This window comes from Pituophis catenifer, unplaced genomic scaffold (assembly GCF_029215685.1).
Source record: "Pituophis catenifer annectens isolate HBS135680 unplaced genomic scaffold, rPitCat1.0.hap2 SCAF_1, whole genome shotgun sequence".
Classification (NCBI taxonomy): domain Eukaryota; kingdom Metazoa; phylum Chordata; class Lepidosauria; order Squamata; family Colubridae; genus Pituophis; species Pituophis catenifer.
The window spans coordinates 105,465,433-105,489,532 of record NW_027256881.1 but is presented as its reverse complement, the minus strand read 5'-3'; the positions used below and the strand labels follow the sequence as shown (position 1 = coordinate 105,489,532).

The 24,100-nt window shown below is 35.9% G+C and overlaps 1 protein-coding gene across 1 annotated transcript in view; it reads right to left on the bottom strand.

Moving 5' to 3' along the window:
• ASCC3 (activating signal cointegrator 1 complex subunit 3) overlaps positions 1-24,100 on the bottom strand; it is a 212,384-nt gene that overhangs the window by 16,686 nt on the left and 171,598 nt on the right. The window contains exon 37 of the mRNA XM_070932828.1: positions 9,034-9,258. Coding sequence (XP_070788929.1) covers positions 9,034-9,258 — 225 coding nt within the window. The remainder of the gene's footprint in view (positions 1-9,033; positions 9,259-24,100) is intronic.

The window sequence follows — 24,100 nt, the reverse complement described above, 5'->3', positions numbered from 1 at the left end:
CACCCCAAATGAACATGGTGAAAGGGATAGCCATATAAATTTAATAATAACAAATAAATGCATACAAAGCCAGAATTGAGAAGATAGCCACAGACAGCAAATTCTGTCTCTGTAAAGAAGCTGAAGAAACATTGGACCACCTAGTTATCTACTGGAAGAAGATTGCACAGACTGATTACAAACAAAGGCATGACAAAGTAGCAATGGTACACTGGAATAGCTGCAAGAATTATTATTTGCTTGCAAGCAAGATGTGGTAGGATCACAAATTAGACAAAGTAATAGAAAATGAAGAAGCTAAAGTGCTCTTGGACTTTAGAATTCAAGCAAGCACCTGCCACATAATATCTCAGATTTAACAATTGTCAATAAGAAAGACAAAAAAACCCCCTGGATAGTAGACATGGCAGTACCTGGAGAAAGCAGAATAGAAGGGAAAGAACTGGAGAAAATCCCAAAATATAAAGACCTGCAAGTAGAAGTAGAATGACTATGGCAAAAGAAAGCAAAAATGGCACCAATAGTGATAGTTGCCTTGGGTGCAATCCCAAAATATCTGAAGCACCACTTGAACACCATTGGCATTGACAAAATCACCACCAGTCAACTGCAAAAGACAGCTTTACTTGGAACAGCTTACATTTTGTGACACCTTGAAACAAGAATATTTGCCTATCCCAGGTCCTTGGGAAGGACTCCACAGTCGATAAAGATGTCAAATCCAGTCTAAACATCTGGCTGAGGGAGTGACCAACCATTACAATGACAAAAGGCCACACTTCCTGTATTTACACATATACTATGCTACCTTAAGACATCCTAGGTTCTTGGGAAAAACTCTACGTGTATGAAAGCCAACATCAGTTATGCTGCTGTTATGCCACATTTTTAATAGTAATAATAAACTCTGAAGCAGGCACAATATAAGCATTCCATTTGTGAAAGCAGAATTTTTCTTTGACATAGAAAAGGCTCAATTCTTTAATACTTGCTGCTAATTCTTAGTTTTCATTATTTTCAGGGTGGATTAATTAATTCAAAGAAATTCAAATCCTGAATTTTAATTAGGATTTATTTTAAGTTTTGATAAAGCCTTCACTCAATTCATTTTGGGTGAAAAACGGCACAGTTTAGGAAAATGAAATGAAACGAAATTTCCTACTGCACTTTTATTTTTATTATGGAAGATGGTTTAAGAAAGTTCAACCTAACCATTAAACCCCACTAGCAGCTTCAGATGAAACAGATGATACATGCAGGAAATACTTATTCCTGCATATTTTTTAAAGCATAGGAACAAAGAATGAAATATAGTTTTTCACAAGAGAATTGCCTTCTATTGATTCTATCAGTAGGAAGCTATATAAAATATAATTAAGAAAGTATAGCAAGTTAAGTTTATTACATAAATGGGTATATTTTGAAAATACACATTATTTGTCATAGGGCCTAGTTCTTGTCTGTAGTTGAAGTTCTTTGAGTGATCATCTGTGAATTTGCATACAAATTACGCGCTGCTGCAGGGCCCATTCCAAATCTTTCGTTAGTTACAGATTTCCTATCAGGAACCAAGTCCTGCAGGCCTATTAAGAATAACTACAAACAGCTCGGAGTAAACCCCTGACTCTGAAAATAACATAGCAGAATACATAAGGAACCTACAGGTCACATGATTTCATGCACATTATGAGGGTAGGATGTGTGAATTCACAGATGAACCAGTTCTGCATCATAATCTCTATAATTCATCATAATCTCTATGACTCAGTCAGCTTATTATCTGAAGATGCATCTTCAGTCATAAGATAACCGGGAAAGAATTGCTATTCTAAAAATTGTTACTGGGAGAGGAAGTCCAATTGTAGTTTTAAGTGAAAAGAGAGTTCAAGTGTCTGTGATAGCTCAATAGAGGGTTTACACGAAGAAAAACTGCAAATGTTGCCCTTTTCTAGAATGTGCATAGATTTAAAGAAAATTCTGTTACTCTGCCATTTCATAATAAAACTTGATTGCTGCTATTTCCATTTAATCAAATGTTGGGGAGAGAGACCCAATCCTTTAGATAGATATTGGAAGATCAAAAATAGGTACTGGACCCTTTGAGATGAAGCTGTAGCAGAAAAGGGCTATTTGGACATCATGAGGATGAAGTAATTTCTCAACTAATTGAGAAAGGTACAATGGTACCTACAAAACAATGGTAATAGGAGGAGGAAGGTGTGTTGAGTATGTGTGTTGGGTTATTTGTAGAAATAATAAAGGTGGGATACAAACAAACAAACAATATAATGTCTTGACGCAGGCATAGACATCAGTTCTGGAATAAAAGAAGTATTTGAATGAAGTACTATTTTATTTCTATAAAAAAATAGTGAAGGGAGAATTACAAAAGGAACATAACAAACTCCTCTTTAAATGAGCCAACATTACTGTGACTTAAAATGCCATTCTCCAGGACAATTGATGAAAAGGAATGATAGCCATTGACTCAAAAGGTTTTACCATCAACTTGGAGAGAATGAAAGATATATTCTAGGCATGGACTAATGGAATCACTGGCAGATACAGGCAAGTAAGGCTTTTCATGAAGTGCTTTTCCAGTTAATTAGAAAAAAAGGGGATACAATCCTGAAGGAGAAAAAGAAAAGATGGCTACAAGATATACTCTTATGGAAGACAGTCTCAAGTGTAAAAAGAATGCCAAAATATGATGAACTGGATTATTGCAAGTGATGGTTATTTCTGCAACAATTTTCATTATGTTAAAAATTTCCAAAAGATTTTCTACTTAGAGAATAGGAAGCCATTATGGATAGTTTCTGAGAAACCCAGAGGACCTCTTCTGTCTTGATTTTGAGCTGAGATGGGAAAAAAAATCCTCCAAACTGTTAAAATTGAGGTTTACAACTGCTCCTGTTTATTGAACTATCAGGATAGTTCAGGAGACAGTGACCAAGATGCAGCATAGGAGGAAAATTTAGTTGTCAAAACAAGAATTCAGTTGATCAAAATCCTGTAATATTTTCAAGATTCTGATCAGAAGGAGATCACTAGAAAAGAATATGGAAGCAATTTCTTCCAAGAAAACAGAAAGGTGCAACCTTAGAGACTAGGTATTTATTCTGACTTTTCTGCATAAACTTTGGGGTAGACCTGAGATGGAAAAAGACTGATTTTGAGTGGCCCAAATGATCAACCAGGATGCTGTCATTTTCAAGCATATTGATAGGAATAATATAGAATGCAAGATCATCAGTGCCATATCTGCAGTGTAAGATGTAAAAGTAGGATGGGCCTTGTTCCACTTGTTTGTCTTTATTTGCATTCATAGCATTACTTGATACCATTTGTACCGAAGAGAGCCTAAAAAAATTGTTTCCAAACTGTTAAAGACATTGAACTTACATTCAAACATTGATATGCCACAAAATCTCAAGTATGATCTATGTATTTTAGATGCAAAAAGATTAGAGATGAGCTTCCATCTTTAAGATATATGGTCAGTGTTGAGAACATCAAGGAAGGACACATGAAAGTTACACATTTGGTAAGATACTCTAACCAGCTACCACTGCATGGACTTTTTGATGGAAGGAAGGGGACAAGAGAAGGAGCTGTTGAACTTGCTAAGCAAAGAGGACAGTATAAAAGTATCACATCTCTGAGCAAATCCAAACATGGGTGAAATAAATGACTGAAGTTATGACTGTCATGCTGCTCAATAGCTAAAGCCCATGTTCTAGTCCTTACTTTGCTACAAATATCTTGCATTCAGGAGACTATAGCTTGTATAACTGTTTCCTTGATAGCAGAGATAATCTATGAGAGGAGAAGGGATTATTTTTTTAGTTTCCTTTTTATAGGCAAATCCAGATTCTGTAAACAGAGAAACATATGAAAGGCGTGATGAGAGAGCTTATACAACTATGAGTGAGTTACCAGTTGAGTGTTACGGCATCCTAGGGCACCACAGCAAATGTACAGGGATACTATGGGATATTTTAAAGTTTAAAGCAAACTTACAGGGGCACTATAGGATATTTTAAAGTTTGAGCGAAACACAGTGGTACAGTGGTGAAATCTAAAATTTGTTACTACCGGTTCTGTGGCTTGGTGGTGGGGTAATGTGACTGGGTGGGCGCGGCCAACTTTTTTTTTTTTTTACTTTTAAAACCATTCAGCCGAAGAGGTTGTAGAAAAAATGCTTTTAAAAGCCTCTGACGATCCCAGCTGAGCCGCGTGATCATCAGAGGCTTTTTTTTTAATTTTAAAAGCATTTTTTCTGCCGAAGGGGTTGTAGAAAAAATGCTTTTAAAAATAAATAAATAAAAAAAAGCCTCTGATGATCGCACGGCTAAATTGAGCATGGGGGGTGGGTGGGCAGGGATTTTTGCTACCGGTTCTCCAAACCACCCGCCTCCATCGCTACTGGATCAGGTGATCCGGTCTGAACCGGGAGCATTTCACTCCTGCAGCGGTATTCAAAATTTGTCAGTCACCTCAAGATTGCTATAGTTTTGGCCTACAGGTACACTGTGAAAAAAAAAATTGAGACACTAAAGAAGCTGTGAACTGAGAAAGTTGGAGAACCTCTTAAGTAAAGGTTGGCATCAAAACATAGAATCCATGACAATTCTAAAGAGCAGGGAGTTCATGAGTATACTAACTTTGAATCCAACAAATTGAAATGAAGATGGATGAGAGTTTTGAATTATGACTGCGTAAGCTACAATAATGCAGAACTGATTTGCAGTTTGCTCAGTAAAGGCCAGTGCAAACAAACCTTTCAAATTCCAGAATTCTGAAGGGATAAAGGTTCAAGGAGGAAAAAGCTCTATAGATCTTTCATTTTGTGTATGGTAATACTCACTGAATAATGCACTACATTCTAAAGATGGTAATTAATTTTATGAAATGTTTTACAAAACAACATCATATAATTGTCCAAAAATGATTCTGTAAAGAACAAAAATATGACTTTATAAGTTTAAAAAGATGCCAAATTTAAATCAATTTCTAAGGTCATACCCATTTTTTTTAAAGTACAAATAAAACTTTACAATTATTTTATCCAGATAAATTGGCATTCTTTGGAGGGTTAAAGTCCATTTTCTCACAACATTCAATATTGTGTAAACACCTTACAACTGAAAGTACATTTTCAAGAATTCTATTCAATGGCAACAGTTGTTCATAGTAACTTTCTGCTGAACTTTTAGCCCCATAAGGTTAGCATTCAGGAAGCTCAGCTGCTATCTAACAAACTTAATTAATCAAAAAGTCATTTCCGAGCAGTAACTATGAGTAAAAGTGCTTCAAGTATGCTAGCAAGCCTACAAGTTAATCAAAATGCTAATGCAGTACAAATTAAAGTTGTGATTAACATTTCACAGTAGCTGCTTAAGTGAATTGATCACACAAATGGGTTAAGCATTAGTCATTTCCTCCAGCACCAACTGGGAAAAAGGTTTGTCATGAGTTTAGGAGGAAGGAGTAATTGTACTTCAGGAGAACCGTATCATCAAACTGTCAGCAAATATATTACCATGCAACAGTTCTTATGGCTATCTGGAGTGTTCAAAAACAAACATGTAAAAAATCACAAACACTGGAAATGAATTCTCCATTTGAGGGCAGGTGGAAACTATTCAACTAGTACTATAAGGAGGCTTATTTTTTTTTTCTTTATTTATGTACTGCTGTAATAAACACAGGCATGCTCAGTTATGTTTATGCTATATTGATAAATATTCATATTTATCTTCCTTTCAAAACAAGTATTAACCCCATCAAATATAAGGTGCTTTGTATAAAGTGAATGGAGGTGCTGATAGTAGGGGATTTTTAAAAAAGTTCCATAAAGTTTATCCTGGCTAACTTTAACCACGGAGTCCCTAGCATTTCTCAAAACTGCATGGATTGACTCCTTCATGTAATTGAAATGTGTGTCATCAAATCAAATTTATTGTGCCCTAAGGCCAGATACAAATGAGTGTCACAAGCACCAACCACCAGGAATCAAATATAGGTAGTTGGTAGTCCTTGCTTACCAACTGCTTGTTTAGTGACCAGCGTAATGACGGCACTGAAAAAAGAGATTTTTGACCAGTTCTTGAAACTGTGGCCATCCCTGCAGTCACAGAATTACAATTCAAGTGTTTGGCAACTGGCATGCATTTACAATGGTCACAGCATCCGATAGTCATGTGACTGTGGACCATTTGTGACCTTCACAGCCAGTTTCATACAAAGCAAAGTCAATGGGGAAGCCAGCAGAAAGTTGCAAGTTGCAGTCACGTGATATCATGCTTAATAACAACAGCATGATTAGCTAATGACTGTACAAGAACTAACATTGTAAGTTGGGCACAGTCGCATGATGTTTCACTCTACAACCCTGTTTTTAGTATCTGTTCTGACTGTGGTTGGAGAGTGAGGACTCCTGTAATATCTCAGCACACTCTCTTGTAACTGTTATGCTAGTAAAAGATGAAACATCAACACTGCAGAATCCTGACACTTGGGATTGGAATACTGGAAAGGAAGATTTTTCAATAGCTGTCATGCCAGGAATGAAGGCAAATATATGTGTCCGAGGATAATGTTGCAGGATCCAATCTGGGTCGGTCACCAGGACCAGAGGTTTTGTCTTCCGAGCTTTCAGACTCGTTCTGCAGCCCGTCTTCAGGGAACTTCTCTCTAGCAGAGTTCTCTACACAGAACACAAACAGCACACACTGTGCTAAAGAAGTTTCCTGAAGATGGACTCCAGCATGTTTTAGTTTAGTTTATGAACTAAAACATCATCTGTTCCTCACACAAGGAATGGATCAAAGTCAGTGGTGAAATCTAAAATTTGTTACTACCGGTTCTGTGGGTGTGGCTTGGTGAGGGGGGGATAATGTGACTGGGTGAGCGTGGCCAATTTATTTTTAACTTTTAAAACCATTTTTTCTACCATTTTTTTACCTCTACGAAGAGGTTGTAAAAAAATGCTTTCAAAAGGCTCTGACGATCCCAGCTGAGTTGCCTAATCGGCAGAGGCTTTTTTTCTTTTAAATGCCTCTGACGATCCAAGCTGAGTTGCCTGATCAGCAGAGGCTTTTTTTCTTTTAAAAGCCTTGGATGATCCCAACTGAGCTGCGCGATCATCAGAAGCTTTTTTTTTTTTACTTTTAAAAGCATTTTTTCGGCCGAAGAGGTTATAGAAAAAATGCTTTTAAAAGTTAAAAAAAAAAAGCCTCTGATGATTGTGCGGCTCAGCTGGGCATGGGGGGGGGCAGGGATTTTTGCTACCGGTTCTCCGAACCACCCCCTTCCATCGCTACTGGATTGGGCGATCTGGTCCGAACCGGGAGCATTTAACCCCTGATCAAAGTCCTGGCATTAATCCCATAAAAATGTTGTGCCAGCATCTGAAGTGGACAGTTTATGCATGGAAACCTATCAACATACCTGAATTAAAGCTGTTCTGTGAGGAGAGAAAGGCTAAAATGCCTTCAAGTTGACGTGCAGAACTGATAAACATTATCAAAAATGTTTAGTTGCTATTATTGCTGCCAAGGGAGACACACCATTTATAGAAAGCAAAGATTAATAACTTCTGCCACAAATATATAGCTATGTATCATTTTCCTCAACAAATAAATAAATAAGTATAAAGATTTTGATTCATTTGATTAATTGGGTTTTCGTTATCTAATTTTAGAACTTGTGTGGACAACAGATCATGTTTTAGGTCATATTTATGCAGAAATCATGAACATTCAAAAGGGTTCAAAAGCATATAAGTACCACTATATGAGACTATGATTATGAGACAAGAACCTTTTCTTATTTTGACACAAAAAACAGATATAGCAATGCAAGGTATGATTACTAGGTACGGAACAAAATATGGCCATAACTCTGTTTTCAAAGAAAACTCTGTTCTCAAAGCATAGATACGCTGCTGAAATGTGCGTAACATATACAGGGTAAATACTTTTCAAAAGATTAAGGCCGAATATCATACGAGTAGCCTTATGTCACAGAAGTACTGACATATTAAATTTTTAGTAATCATGAGAAAAATTGCTTCTGTTTTGGTAATCATATTTAATCAGTGTTAGGTGGAACTGTATCTTATCAACTCTGAAGGGAAAGAAATACATAATGATCTTGGCTTAAAAATTGATAAAGACTTATCAAATTCCTATTTAACTTTTGACCTTTCATGAAATTCATTACATATATTGTTCAGAAACAGGCAGAGAGAACCTGCACTGACATAAACAATAGAGTGGCAATGTTAAAAATGTATATACACTAAAGTGATTTTTATAGTAATTATCTGAGGCCTGTATTTTTTGAGCATTTATAAACTCGTATGCATATTCCCAAAATACCATATATCAAGCCAATATATTTTGTTTGAATAAAATAGGCAAGACATTTTCTTAATTAAGGCCCATCTACCTCATATGACTGATGTGATGATGCATGAGATAAGTCCTATGAAACAGAAGGACACTTTGAGTCCCACAATGGAAGTTAATGGAGTTAGCAGAGATGGCTAAATTGACTGCTTTGATTAAAGAAAAAAACACAATTACTTTTGTTTCTGCTTGGAAACTTCTGGACTTTGTGCTTGGGGTGGGGAAAAAAAAGAAACTTTGATTTTGGAGTTTACCAACTAGAAAGATTTGTTGTTATAGAAATGGCTAGTTTATACTATTATGTAAAAATAAAAAGTTGAGGTTTGATGTTATAATCTTATTCTACTGCACCAAAGGGAGTTTAATATCAGTGCCTTTTCTTTCTTTCCCTCCTTTTCCCTCCCCTATTTTCTCTACTATTTTCTTTTGTATTTTTGTATTTTATATTATAAACTAATAAAAAAAGAGATAAAGCCTATGAAATATTATGCATTAAAATGTGTGACTACATTATGATGTAATAATCAATATCAACAATGCAGGCACATTTTCAAATCTAGATTCTGGCAGCTATAAATACCAAACTAGATCATTAAGCATAAAAAATTAATTGTACCTGACATATTCTGATTGACTGGTCTAACACCGTTTTGGTATCAGTGACATAATCTGGACATGGAAGCACCGCACGTTCAAAGTGGGCTTGCAACAGAAGATGACATTTGGTGTGTGAGCTGTCAAAAGAATGTGGGTTGACTTCAATGGGGAGACATTTGGCCAGTTCGCTATTCATTTGATCCTCATTGTGCCTCACTGGGAGGTCTGTGTATTCTTCAGCATCCTGAAAGAGAGAGAAAGAGACAGAGAGAGAACATCAGTGTAAAAAAAAAAATAATGGAAAGAACTGGGATATAGACAACTAGGAGCTTGCTTTGGCAAATTTTACCCAAGCCCCTAATAAAACCACTTATGAGAAATACGGACCTCTGTAGCTACAAAGGACCACAGTTGGAAGCACAGATTGGAAAAAGTTACCTAAGTGTTCCTAAAGCTTTCAGATTTATTGCTCATCCATAAGCACAAGAAGCACTAGAGAAAGGCTGGGCTACATTTACAATATAGTAATGTTTTTTGGCAAAAGTTCAAATGCTTTTCAGAAGAAAATGCTCTCTCAGTTGTAAATTTGGCCAACTGCAGATTAATTAAAGTTAACTGTGTGAAAGCTGTGTATGAGAATTAATTGTAATAAGTTTTACTTGTGCGCACATGGTTACTGTACAATAAAGTATTCCTTTTAATTGACAGGTAAAGCCTCAAGACAAGAGGATAAAAAACTTGAATAATAATTCAGAAAACCCTAGAAATAAAACCTAAGCAACCTCTAAAAATGTCATGGTCTTTGAACAGTGTTTTTTTTTTTTTTTTTAAAGACAGACTGCAGACAACTGCTACCTAATCCTTGAGGTCTTTTCTATTCTTTTGTGAAAACTGTGGTCATTTATTTTCTGAACCAAAGGGTCAGTGCCATTTTAAGCCCTACAGAATTCTTCATGTTTGTTTCACTCTTATTTAAGCCACATCCCTTAACAATATTTTAAGGGATATTTACCAAGGAGATTTTTTTCTTTTTGGGCTTGGTAGCTCTAGCCATGAGACAGGCTAAGGGGTGGGATCAGCAGAATGGCTGCAGCTGAGTAGGTATTTCTGGAAAACAGAAAAAGTCTCCTTTCTCCCCCTTAAACAACCTGTTTTATTTACTTCCAAAATACTCCTCTGGTTTCAAACACTTTGCCTACTTCATTTCCTATGTGTGTGTGATGGATGATTGTAAGTGAAGTTCATTTTCTTATCTACATCATGTAAGTAATTAAAGGAAATTGAGAATGAGCACTGGAGCTTTTATGCATCTGGGAACGAAGCTGAATGTAGGGCACCAAGGTCAGCCTAGTCCATTATATTTTTATGTGACAGGCTGGTCTGCCTGCCCTGTCCCTGTTTGCTTAGCATCGGCAGGACAGGCTACTAACTGCAAATCTGTGCTTCTGATTTGCCCAGCTGTCCTTGAATAAAGACATCTTCCACTGCAAATGTGAAATGGCAGTGATTGACAACTCTATGATGAACTCAGCTTGTAACCCCCTGCTACTGTTTTCAGATTGCAGGAAGAAGACGGAATAAAGAAACATCCTTCATAATCAAATCAAAGTGGCCTTGCTGTTCACTCAGTTTTTTTCTACATTCATTTCCCTTTTTAGCACAAACCTGCCCTGCAAGTTCCACAGACTACACAATGCCAATTTATGAATAACAAAAACAAGAGCCTGGCAGCACCACTTTAAAAAGACTGTTCATAATTGGAAAACAGGTACATCAATAAGAACATTAAGAATGCCAAATGAACTGTTCCTTCATTTCCCTTAAGTGCCAGTAAGAAGCTGAATGAATTTGGAAATTCAACAAGATCTGATGTATCTGCTGATATATAAGGGATAAAAATCACATAAGATTTGGAAGCTTTCTGGGTTTCCTTTTGGCCAACAGGAAATAATGAGGAAGAAAAGTGAAGCAGCTGAGAAAGTATTTATAGAGTCCCCAACAGTTTTTGGTTGCACTGATACAAATATTTATTCTGATTCCTCTCAACCTTCTCCCCCTTTCTTTTTTTACAAAGTGAAAAAAAATCACATACCAGGATTTAGTAACCAAACAGCAATTTCAAAAATATATGCCATAGCACTTCTTGGAAAAAGAGCTACAATAGACCATAAAATCTATTCCTTTCTAAATTGCCAAGAACAAAAGTAAACAAAAATAAAACGTTGGTAGCTAACATCATGCAGCCTTAAAATAGAACTGAGGCTGTCTACATCTCAGTTATCATTCTACATTTGAATAGCCAATGGCCATTCAGTTCTCAGACTGAGGGATTTTCACAACTGTTAGCAATTACAAGTTTTTATTTGCATTTAAATCTACTCAAATCTCCCAAAATGATGGAAGATCGTATTTATTGATTTTAGGGTATCACAAGATGGTCCTTTTATATTTCTATACAATTCTGTGTTAAACTAAAATTAGAAGCATTTTGCATATTCATTCATTCATTCATTCATTCATTCATTCATTCATTCATTCATTCATCTTTTTGCCTAAAAATCAGTTCCAAATCCAAAAACTTTTCCTGTGTTATTGAAGTTAACATTTATTCTGAGTTTTCTCTTGTCTTACCTAGCAGTTCAAAACCAATATTCCAAAGAGAAGAAATAATGAAATAGATTTGTTTTGTTCAGGAGATATTGGTACCATAATTATAAAAAAGCTACAACGGATACTTTACTGGTCCCTAATAAAACCTAAAGGCCCCCACTATATTCCCTAATTAAAACTAATTTTAAATCACTGCTATCCAAATGTTAATCAGTCACATATAGTATCAAGTGAAAATTCACAAAAACAGATATACCAAGGGATAAAATCCAAAAGTCTTAAAATACATAGTTTTCTATCAGAAGAGGTTGGGAAAATAATAGCTTGAAATTACAGCAATTTTTCTATTCAATTAATATTATTTGTAAGCTCTTTTTATTTCATCACTGTTATTCTCTATTCCAAATTATTTTAAGCATACAATTACTTTACTCCAATGTAGATTTATATTGTATACCAGTTCCTAGAGTTATTAAAAAACAATTATGCTATATTTTAGTAACATATTTTATAGTGATTTAAGGCTGCAGGCACTAAGTCTTCTATACAATGAGACTAACATCTAGTCAGCCTGTATAATATTATGCAGCACAATCACAATCTGGTGCAAAATAACTAAGGACCAAGTGCCATTAAAGTCAGTAATACTCCTAGGCAAATATACATTGGACAGAGTTGTGAGATGTGAAATAACTTGACCAATGCAGGTGACAAAAGAAAGCCTTATTTATGTTAAAACTTAAGTTCAACCATGAGAAATAGCAAAGCCTTTAAAGTTAATGAGTTGTAGACTTCTCAGGCCAAACTGATTAATTTGTAACACTAAGAGTCTTAAACTAAACCAAACCAAACCAAACCAAATCAGCCTCTCACATTCCCTGAGCTTGTAAATGCAACTGTCCTCTTTATCAACACTATACTGGGAAGCTTGTTTAATGTGGTATTTGAGGCACTAGTAATATATTATGTAAATTTAGCACTGCAGCCAGGCTTTTCCGACAATATTTAAAAGGTGATGTACATATATGTATGTGTTCATCAATTATTTTCTTATATACATTTTTTCTCACTTGCGTCATCTTTCATTTCATCATTCCAGCAAGTATTCTTTCTATTAGTATATATCCATACTTCTGTGGTAGTCTGTAACATAATTTTCTTTTCAAGAAAATTTTTCACTCTGTCCAAGCAACTTCCCTATCCTCTTACATAATAATCTTTTCATTTGTTCTATTGAAATCTTTATCTTATAAAACTTTTTGGTTGAGAACTTGTACTTTCTTTTCCTGTATTCTATTCTAGTTCAACAGAGCCCACTGCTTTCTCTCATGTTATTTAACATCTAGATGAACTGTTTTTTAGAGAATTTATCCATCAGGTTGGGGTGAAGTATACCTAGCTATACATAATTTCTGTAGGAAATAAAGGAGAGGTTTTGGAAGTCCTGAACAGGTGTCTGGAGACTGTGACAATTTGAATGGAGCAAAGCAAGCTCATGTTAAATATTTCCAAGCCAAAACTCTTGTTTGTTCATAAACACAGAATCTTAAGAAAATTGGCCCTGGTAATTGCTCTGGATGGGATAATGCTCTCCCAATAATACAAATAGTTATTGACACACTGGGTGCCATACCAAAAAAATCTTGGAAGGCACTTAGAAAATCTCTGTATTGACAACATTTCCACCCATCAATTGCAAATGGCCACATTGCTTGGATCCACACATATATTATGTAGATTATTAAAACTTCCTAGGTTCTCTGACTTCCAACAACAATGGGCATGATTTAAAATTTAGGTGTTCTCTTGAAGTCTAAGTTGCTACTTGCCAACAATAAAATTAACAACTCAGCTGGACTATTGTAATACATCGGGGCTGCCTCAGAGATGATCTGGAAGCTACAATGGCTGTAAGTTTTGGCAGCAAAGTTACTAGTTATTTTTGTTTTCATTATTCTAAACTGACTAAAATAGAATAGTCTCTATTTTAATGTTGCTTCATTGGCTACCAATAAGCTTCCAGACTCAGTTCAAAATACTACTTATGACCCTTAAAAATCATAAATGGCACAACACTGATAAATGTTAGCCATTATCTTGTGATGAATGAATCTAGTGGGGTCACCCAGAGAGGGTTTCCTGGAGGTCCCTTATTTGAAAGGTTCATAGGAGGTGGACCAAATGGCAGGCCTTCTCCATAGTAGCCCCCTCCCCAACCTCTTTCTGGAGGTCTCTTCAGTGCTAACATTATTCAGTTTTAGGAAACATTAAAAGCAGTACTGTTCCAATCAGCCTTCAGTTGTGGTTGATTAGAGATTGCCATTCCAGATTTTGATACTGTATTATTATTCTGCCCCCCCCCCCCCCCTGTTCTAGTCTACTGTTTGCATTGTTTCTATTTCAGCTATTTTGTACTTAGTCACCTAGAATCTTTGGGATTGGCACAGATTATAAATTCTGAACAAGATACAAATAAATAAAAGGTTTTAGAAATACAGAAAATAAAAAGTTTGAACAAGGACTTTGGAAGTACCATGGAAATTGGAATGAACAGGAACAGTAAACAAAGAGCATTATAAATAATGTTTTACAGTCAAAACTGTTTAGCACTCACGAGCAACACTTACGTATAATGGAAGGATGTCTATAACAATTAAACAAATCTTTAGATAAAGTCAGTATTTATATTCCATACACTGTGAATAAAAATGTGCATATATATTTTTTCCCTACCTCATCTTTTCGTCACAAGAACATACCTATGAATTTGGAAAGAGAATGACTAGCTCAAATTTTCCCAGCCTACTTTTATGCCTATGGGAGGACTAGAACTCACAGTCTCCTGGCTTCTAGCCAGGAGTTCTAGTTACAGTCTTTGGGTTTCTAGCCAACTTAGTTATTACACAATACTGACTTTGATATTGCATTATGCCTCATTTAATCTCATCTCTATTTTATGGGGATGATGGCGAAACTGCTATGTGGAGAAAATGTAGAAAGATACACTTCCACCAGTATGAAAGCACATACCTGAATCATCACCCCACAATTAGTGATGCATTAAAGGCATCTCTTTTTTTAATGTTTCAACCTGTAACAGTCTTACGGAAAAGCATCTTAAGGAAAAAAATCAAAACAATATCAAGTAAATTATTTAAAATGACTTTAAAAGCACTTACATACCGTATTTTTCGGACTATAAGGCACACCAGAGTATAAATTTTTGGGGAGGAAAATAAGAAAAAAGCTGATTGGCGGGTGGATTGGCCTCCCGGAATACCCCCAATCAGATGTTCCCAGAGGTGAATTTTAGCAACAGGTTCATTGGTTGTGAGCTCTGTACCTTGCTTTTTCAGCATCTGAAACCTCCGTTTCAGAGGCTTTTTTTCTGAAGCTCTGTTTTGGAGGCTTTTTTTCTGAGGCTTTTTTTCTGAAGCTTTTTTTCGGAGGCATTTTTCAGCCTCTGAAACCTCCTTTGAGAGGCTGGATGGGGCTACATTCAGAGTATAAGACACACCCAGATTTTCACCCTCTTTTTTGGGGGAAAAAGGTGTGTTTTATACTCTGAAAAATACAGTATATTTAATATACTTTTAAGCATAACAAAGCAGGTTAACATAAAATAAAACATTAACATATGTATCTCAATGCTCTTTAATTTCATCTAAAGACAAGTGGATATAAAATTAGATGCTGAAGCATGTGTTATGGTCTACTTGCTACCAAAAGTGCTACCTCAGAACACCTGTTTTCTGTAGTTTGTGATAAAGTCAGACTATCATTATTACAATGTTTTTCAACTTCAATATGCCAATATTTTCTGGCCTACTAGACAATAGAGCAGCTTTCAACTTTACTATCAAATTCATTTGAGTTGAGGTAGGATAGAAAAAACAAGATCTGAAATTATTGTAACCTAGAGATAGGAGAGAAGCCTATTTATCCTAGTTATCGGGCCAATCCTCATCTTGTTCTCTCATTATGGAAAAAAATGGGTAAAAGAAATCAATACAGTAACTATGAAGCTTGTACTAAGAAAAAAGCCTGCTACAAATCTTCTGTTTGGTTTGTTTTATCACAAAATAAAATGGAGAAACATACAATGTACCTTGACTAAGTTACGAGCAAAATATAACCCCACCATTCTCTGGATCCAAGGAAAAGCAACACTTGCTAAGAAATAGATGAAGGCTAGTAAAAATATTTGCCCTGTACTGATTCACTTTTAAGCACATTTTCTCTAAATTATTTGCTCAGTTTTTAAGATTTACTTTTTATAGCTATAAGATTAAACATATGCATTTTAAAATTTTGCTTCTTTCACCAAGTCATTTAACCTATTGATATGTGTGTGTGTGAGAGAGAGAGTATTCAACTCTTGGGTGATTTATTAATTATAAGCCTAATATATGAGCTAGCTTTCCCCACCATCTACTAGCAAACAGATGGAATTAAGCCAGTCCTAAATTTATAAGTAGCAAACAAAGCAAAAGGAAACACCTTTATTAAAATGGCTCCTAGCAATATTGTAGTTAAATTTACTCCTGTGATATTAATTTTTATACAACTTTCTATTTCTAGAAGTTTATTTCTACTCCACAAGATTTGGTTTGTGGTACCAGCTTCATAGGATATATAGTTTTTAAAGTTTTATGAATGCAAATGAATTTTTATTTGTTCAGGGAGATACAGAACTGAGGACACATTTGCTACATGGTTTGAAAGGACAAATGTGAGTGTTGTTTTTTTCTCTCCTGCTTTGAATACATAGGGCAAAATTCTGCTTGTACCTTCAGGATGATTTAAGGGTTGCTATTTGTTTGTTTGTTTATTTTTGGCCTGCTCAATCAAAGTATCATGTACCAATTCATCTGCCTGGCTATCAAATGTTATAGTTTCAGTCCGCTTCTCCCTTTCAGGTATGCCAGGGAAACAGTCATGCATTATCTGGAAGTAACACTTCTCTGACCCCCTATTTTAAATCTCCATTACTTGCAATGACCTTAGAAAATAGCTGGAGAAATAACACATTCATGCAGAACTGAATCAAGAGGGTGTAAAGGAGGGTGTGCAGCAGACAAGTTAAGATATGAACAGGACTTTCAAATATGAATCTTCACCTTTCTCTTCTTAAAAAATATGAGATTTATTCCTATTTTATGGCTATAGTCAGTTTGCAAACATCCCGTAATATTCTAATGATCACTTACAATCCAGCAATTTAATTTTTTTTTTAAAAAAAGTATTGTCTTTCTTTTTAAGTCTAAAAATCCAAAATTGGTATAGGTTTTTTTAAAATCTCCTCTTTAAACGATAAAAAAGAGCTGCCACATCTCAATTCCAGTTATGTTATTTCATAATCTAGAGCCCATTGCAGAAAAGCAGAATTAGCTGCTCATTCTCATAGTGAGACCAGCAAAAACTGACCCTTTAATAATGACTTAAGAATTAAGGTAAAATGTAGCAGAGGAGATCTGCAGGCAATTTGGGCACCAGGCAAAGGTTAGGTAAAGGCACAAGACAAAGGTAAGACTTTGAATATGACAGTGTGCAATTTGTTTATTTGCAGTGGGTTTATAGAATAAATCTTATAAAAGGCCATCCTTTCATTGATATTACCGGTATATGACTAGCTTGAATTCTGGAAGATCCTCATGGTATGAAGATAACAATTAAAGAAAAGTGCAAACCTGTCCTGATCAGGTATATTTCCTTGATATGTCATACTTGGAATCAATAATATCTTAATCTAATACAAATTCAGCTTTGATTTGTTTTCCTGTATCTGGTTCTTTACAAAATGAAGGCATATGAAGACTCTGCATATATTTAAGTCTAGGTTTGCACAAAAGGAAACATGTAGCTGGAGCAATTGTTAAAAATATCCTTCAATATATTGAATGTTAAAATATTTCTCTTTGTTCTGCATAGAAAGTCAAATTTAAATGTACTCTTTTAATTGTAATCTTTAGTTCCTTCTGGTACCCTCTAGTGCCCAACTTTAAAGTCTCATCCTGTTCAGTTTTTTTAAAGAGAAACTCCATGAGTTCTCCTTATCCTCATCCTTTCTCATGAGAAGGATTTTTATAATTAACCCAAAATGTTATTTCAAGTCTTTATTTGTAACTTTCCAAAATTAAAGTTCTAATCATCCTTTTGCAGTTTGTCCAAAAGAATTTTTAAAAAAGTTTTTAAACTATTATTTAAAACTTCTTGCACTAAGGATAGAAGGAAATTCACCCTGTGCTGTAAAATCTGTTGATCCAAAGGTTCATAATAGCTGAAAAGGAGATAAGAAGCAATTTCCAAAAGTGATTAGAAAAAGACATAATGTGAATCTAGTGTCCTTTTAAAAGTGCCAACTATTTTGGAGTAAAATGGCTTATTCCCTGGTCTCCCCCATCAGTCTTGTGGTCTCCTCATGAGGAGCATCTGTATGGAACACTTGTAGACGAGCTAAGGTCCTTTTCTTTACGAAGAATGGGACAGAAATGACAAACTGAAGATGGCTCTGCTAAAAGTAGATCCAACAACTGAGGCAGAAGTAATAGAGGCTCTTATAGGACCCCAGGAATAATTCTGAAAGGGCCAAGTAGATTTATTTCAATGCCAGTGACTGTGTCCAGAAATATTGGAACAAGATAATCTTGAAAAAATGTTCCCAACACCTACCCATCCAACTCTCTCAAGAACTTCAGTATAATATTGTGACCAATAGTCTCAAAAGTCACAACATACCAGATGTTTATTAATGAGACAAAGGCTATCTTTGTGCCAAAACCTGTTCCCAAGATAGACTCAGAAGGATTTATATAAACTGTTTTCCATTGAGAGCTAGAGCTCAAGGCTTTTTCACAAGTGAAACTGGAGATTGGATGATAATTGTCAAAATAGTTGACTCTTCTAAGGTGGGTGATTAAACTGATGAGGATGGGAATGGACAAATTAGACTTATATACTGCTTTATAGTGCTTTTACAGCTCTCTCTAAGCAGTTTTACAGAGTCAGCATATTTTCCCCAACAATCTGGATCCTCATTTTACCCACCTCGGAAGGATGGAAAGCTGAGTCAACCTTGAGCCTGGTGGGATTAGAACTGCCAAATTTCAGGCAGCTGATAGCCAGCAGAAGTGGCCTGCAGTACTGCACTCTAACCACTGCGCCACCGAGGCTCCTGCAGATGGTATATGGTGCCTATGTCCACTTTTTAGGATTTCTATTGAAGGAATTCTTTACTGAATGGATTTTGTATCTCCAAGTACATTTGAATGATACTGATAATGGGACTACTTTTGTTACCTTCATGGATATCTAAATTGGAAACTGGAAGTCAGTGACCATGGAATCCTTCTGCATCATCTGATTGTACTGAACCTTGTGACAATATTCTAGTTCTTCACATCAGATGGTTTTCAGAAAATAGTGATGGTATCTACTAGTTAATCTCTAGGCCACTGAGATATACTATTCCTCATGCTATTCAATATCTGTATGAAATTTGAAGTTCTCAGTATGGCAATGGCACCAGCTCTACTACTATTTATAATCCCGTCCAAGAAGCAGTTGGTAGCTTGAATTTGCCTGAATTTGCTACTGGGCTGAGTGAAGGTGAACAATAATAAATTCTATTCAGACAAGATGGAGCTGATGTTGATGAGTCGATGTGAGGAATAAATTGGGAGGAAGGGTTCCCACTTTGTAGCTATGTGAACACTCAATAACTGCTCAGTTTTAAGGCCACTAAGTGCCATACAAACAGTTTGGTTAATTTGTGAGAAGGAAGAATAGGCTACAGGTGTGGGCTACTGTGTGGATGTAAGAGGAACTTGCTTATTTAGAATGGCAGAGGGAAAGCAACTGTTTCATTTGGCTTCATTCTTATTTTCAGTAAAAATTATCTAGCCAAACTGTATAGGAAATATTTCTCACTTAATAAACCAACAGCCTATACAATCTAATCATTTTCTTAATTTGTTCTCTAACTTATATTTCTTCTTTCACTACCCATCATACAGGGCACTTCCCTCAAAAAGGTTCAAAACTTGCTCTTCTCTCATAAGCTCACAGATCTAATACTATTGTTAGCCTCAAGTAATGGTGTTTTTCTTTCCAACAAAAAAACCCAGCACACAGCACAGAATGCTGGTATCTGTCAGCACAATTTTGCTTGTGGTTTGTGGCTTTCAATAGCTTAGCAGCTTAATGATGAAAATCAATTCTTTTTCAAGTCAGGAACTATTTTAGACCTTACTAAAAGGAATTCATAGGACATGGTTCCCTTTTATATGTTAAAACATTAGCCTCACTTAAGCAATTTTTTAAAAATGTATTTATGGATGTCTCTTTTCCATAAGAATATCTGCAGACTGAATTTTTAATAATGTGCACAGTGAGAGCATATATATTCATTGATACCTAAACAAAGCAGACCAAGTACTAATAACACCTATGCTAGTTAACAACCCCAAAATTAAGGGTTGTTTGGTTTCCATCTTTACCATATTAATTTCGTACATGTATGTAAAGTCTTTCAAGAGAATCAAAATCCATGCAAGTTCCATTGTCCCATTAATCACAGTTGTGTTTTCTTATGCCCTGATATACAATATGTTCTCCAAAATATTAGCCCAAGTTCTCAAGCCTGCGGTGCAATCTTACTGTACCACATGTAAAACATGTGGACATCTGTATGACAATTGTATAGGATGGTGTCTGGATAATCATCCATGAAAGGTATCTCTTGCTCACAAAGTAATTACTTCAATTTTCCACATCTGTTATATTGATACTCCGTAACAGTAGTAGTGCATTTCTATCTAACTGATCCCAAAGACAAGGACTTAGAACCTTCTAAAAAACTCTCAGCATGGGGGAAAGTATAAAACCGAAGATAGGGATATTCGGGCATCTCAGAGATGCTTTAAACCAGGGGTGTCAAACTTGCATCATCAGGGCATTGTCACATGATGTATCATGACCCTTTCCCCCTTCGCTAAACCAGGTGTAGGCAGCGCATAACGCAGCCAGCTTGTGTGCCGGGAGTTTGACACCCTGCTTTAGACTAATTCTTGTCAGACATAATAACCGATTGCAAGGTATTATATTCACTATTATTATACATTGACAAAAAGTTAAGAAACATTTAAAATACTGTAATCAGGAATTCTTTTAAAAAGTTTAACTTTCTACCTCTTAGTTTGGCATGGTTTATACAAGTTGATGACAATATGAAAATAGCAGAATGTTTGTTGAAAAAGCTGCCCAGAAACAAGTTATTACTGATTGCAAATCAAGCTTCTTTGATTTAATAACCTTCCAGTCAGCATGGCTTTCTTTTAAACTATAAGTGAGCTCTTTCGGATTCCCAATAGCTAGGGGGATGGGAAATTTTCTAAATTGAATAAATTGAATAGGGAAAGTTACTATGAGTGGAGAAATTTGTCCCTGTCAATTTCCCTATCCCAAAATTGCAGGCTAATTCTGCTGATTGCCGACTGCCAGCAGTTCGATAGTTTGATTCTGACCGGCTCAAGGTTGACTCAGCCTTCCATCCTTCTGAGGCGGGTAAAATGAGGACCCAGATTGTTGGGGGAAATATGCTGACTCTGTAAACCACTTAGAGAGGGCTGTAAAGCACTGTGAAGCGCTATAGAAGTCTAAGTGTTATTGCTATAATGGGAGATGATTTTCCAAAGTGCCATATAAAAGATAGGAAAGTCCAGTTTTATGAGCGGAGTTCCATTATGTTTTTCTTGATGAAGAATATTCTATATGGACCACAAATGGGGACCCATGTTATACAAGAGATATGTAATGGTTTGAACAGTGAGTTATATCAGCTAGAATTTTAAGATATTGTATAAATGTAAGTGAACAATGCATTTGCACAGAATCCAGGTTTAACTAAGGTGCTTTAATCCCCTTGGATAAGAGTACCCCCTCCTATCTAAATAGTGGAGAGCCTTAAGGGATTTCTGGCTATGAATCCCTTAAGTGACAATAGCCTTCCAGTATCACTGAGCCAATTCTCATCTTCTAAGACTTCTGGGATAAAAGAGGCTGGATCTACAGGGGATATTGAAACTTGAAAGACCATCTCCATAACTAATCCAGCTAACTGGGCTAAAGTCTTGCTGCTGTTTGAAGCCACTATATAAAGTCATATGATAAAAACATATTTTACTAAATCTCAGTAATTTAAAACCAGTCTATTCTTTGGTGACCATAATGGCAGGGGCATTGACAGTAGGCTAAATATTGGCTGATGGCTCTATCTTTAAAGACAATCCCCACCCCCAATAATAGAAATCCTTAAATGTTTATGTAGAAATCTGCTTGAGTTGCTGAGCACTGGACTTTAAATGAATGCTATTTTTATATTTTGGTGACTGGGGAAGAGGGAACAAACAGAGTGAAAAGTGGAAAATTTAACTTGGCTATTTTGTAATAAAGGATGCAGTGTGCACATTCAATAAACCTGTGCTTTCTATACTTCGACTCATCTTACATTCCTATTTACTACTTGTAAAATATATTTCATAGATCTGCCAAGGGGAAGGTAACTGAAGAGAGCTACTTTTGCTGCAATTCGAACTAGCAAGAACTTCTATTAAAAACAAAGAAAAATAGAGATTTCAGTACCAGATGTCTGGAAAGATCCCATTTGGATTTGAGCTACTTAAATTTGCAATCATGTATTTATATATCTAACAGAGCTTCTGTTTCCCCTAGAATCTGAAAATTAACTAGCTTTGTAGCATCTTCCTTGATCTGCCACCCGTGCCCTGAGGATTACAGACTCCACCTGAGCTTGTTTTACAAGCATAAGAGAAAAAATTAATCTCTCCTGGCAGCAATCCCACTGGGATACAGATGAATAATGATATCCCTCTCCTGCTGCCCTCTCAGTCCACTAGAAAACCACTCTAACTCAGCAACATGGAAAATGCTGAAACCATTCCAGCTGTGGATTAGCAGCCAGTCAAGCATCCATCTGCTCTATGTGAGAGAAGGTGAACATGCATTCTTACAGCTTACATAGCATTCAACAGTATCATCTTTTAGAACCCCAGTTAACCAAACGATAAAAAAATTCCGAAAGAATAAAGAAACATTCCCTATTTTCTACAGTAGCATACTATTTTAAATAGCATTGATCTATTTGTTATCTCTGTAAGACATAAACTACAAACATTTTCCTTTTGTCTTATGGACTGGATAGCCCACCCGCTATTTACATTCTGAACATCAGATCAAATATTTGAAACAGAATGTAATGCAGGAGAAATTAAGTCCTATAGATCATTTCCTAATATGTAATTTTTCATTTGACTGTCTTAAGTGACAATGTTGACATTGGGGAGATAAATTCTCAAAAAGAAAAAAAACATTGGGGGAGGCAACTCACACACACACACACACACACACACACACACACACACATATATATATATATATATATATATATATATATATATATATATATATATATATATATATTTACATAAACAACCACATTTTTCTCTAAGTGATCAGGACTTTAGTCTCATCCATTTTCTTCACTCATATTTCAATATTTGCATGAAATAAGGGGACGACAGAGAACGAGGTGGCTGGATGGAGTCACTGAAGCAGCAGACGTGAGCTTAAATGGACTCCAGAGGATGGCAGAGTACAGGAAAACCTGCAGAAACGTTGTCCATGAGGTCGCGATGGGTCGGACACAACTTTGCAACTAACAACAATATGGAAAAACAACCATGAAATTAATAAATGGATCAAAGAAAAACAAATGGCTACTATTATTGAGATGGCTGAAAAGAACGGAAGCACACTATCTGATAGAAAAACAAAAATAAAGACTTTTAATGGAAGTAGGGGCAGAATCTGCCTCAGTAGGAAAGATGTATATGACTCCCCAAAAGACATTTGAAGACAAAGATTGATCAGTTGCTAGCATTTTCAACTGGTTTTGTTTCTTAACTCTTAAGAAAAGCCCACAAGAGAAAAAAAATCTATCCTGTATCACAGAGAATTGAAGCAGAAATAATGTAGTATAGTACCTGAAGATATTTTCAACTGTATTTCAGATCAGGTTATAGTACCAAAATGGAATTGATCACATTTATGAATCATTTCTGGTATGCTTAGGATGGGGTACTGCATCCAGTACCCTCCTTGATTTTTCAGAGGTTTTTATATTATCATGTTATCTTTCTAAACTGGCTTATGGGGTTGGAGTAGGGGACACTGTTTTGTGTTAGCTCTTCTCTTACCACTAGGGCTGGTTCTAAATGAATGGTGTGTGTGTGTGTGTGTGTGTGTGTGTGTGTATGTGTGTGTGAGTGAGAGAGAGAGAGAGAGGGAGGGAGGGAGGGAGGGATAGATAGATAGATAGATAGATACGGGTGTCTCAGGGTTCCATCCTTTTCCAACTATCCTTAATTTTAGGTGTGATCATTTTAGGTGTGAGGTAA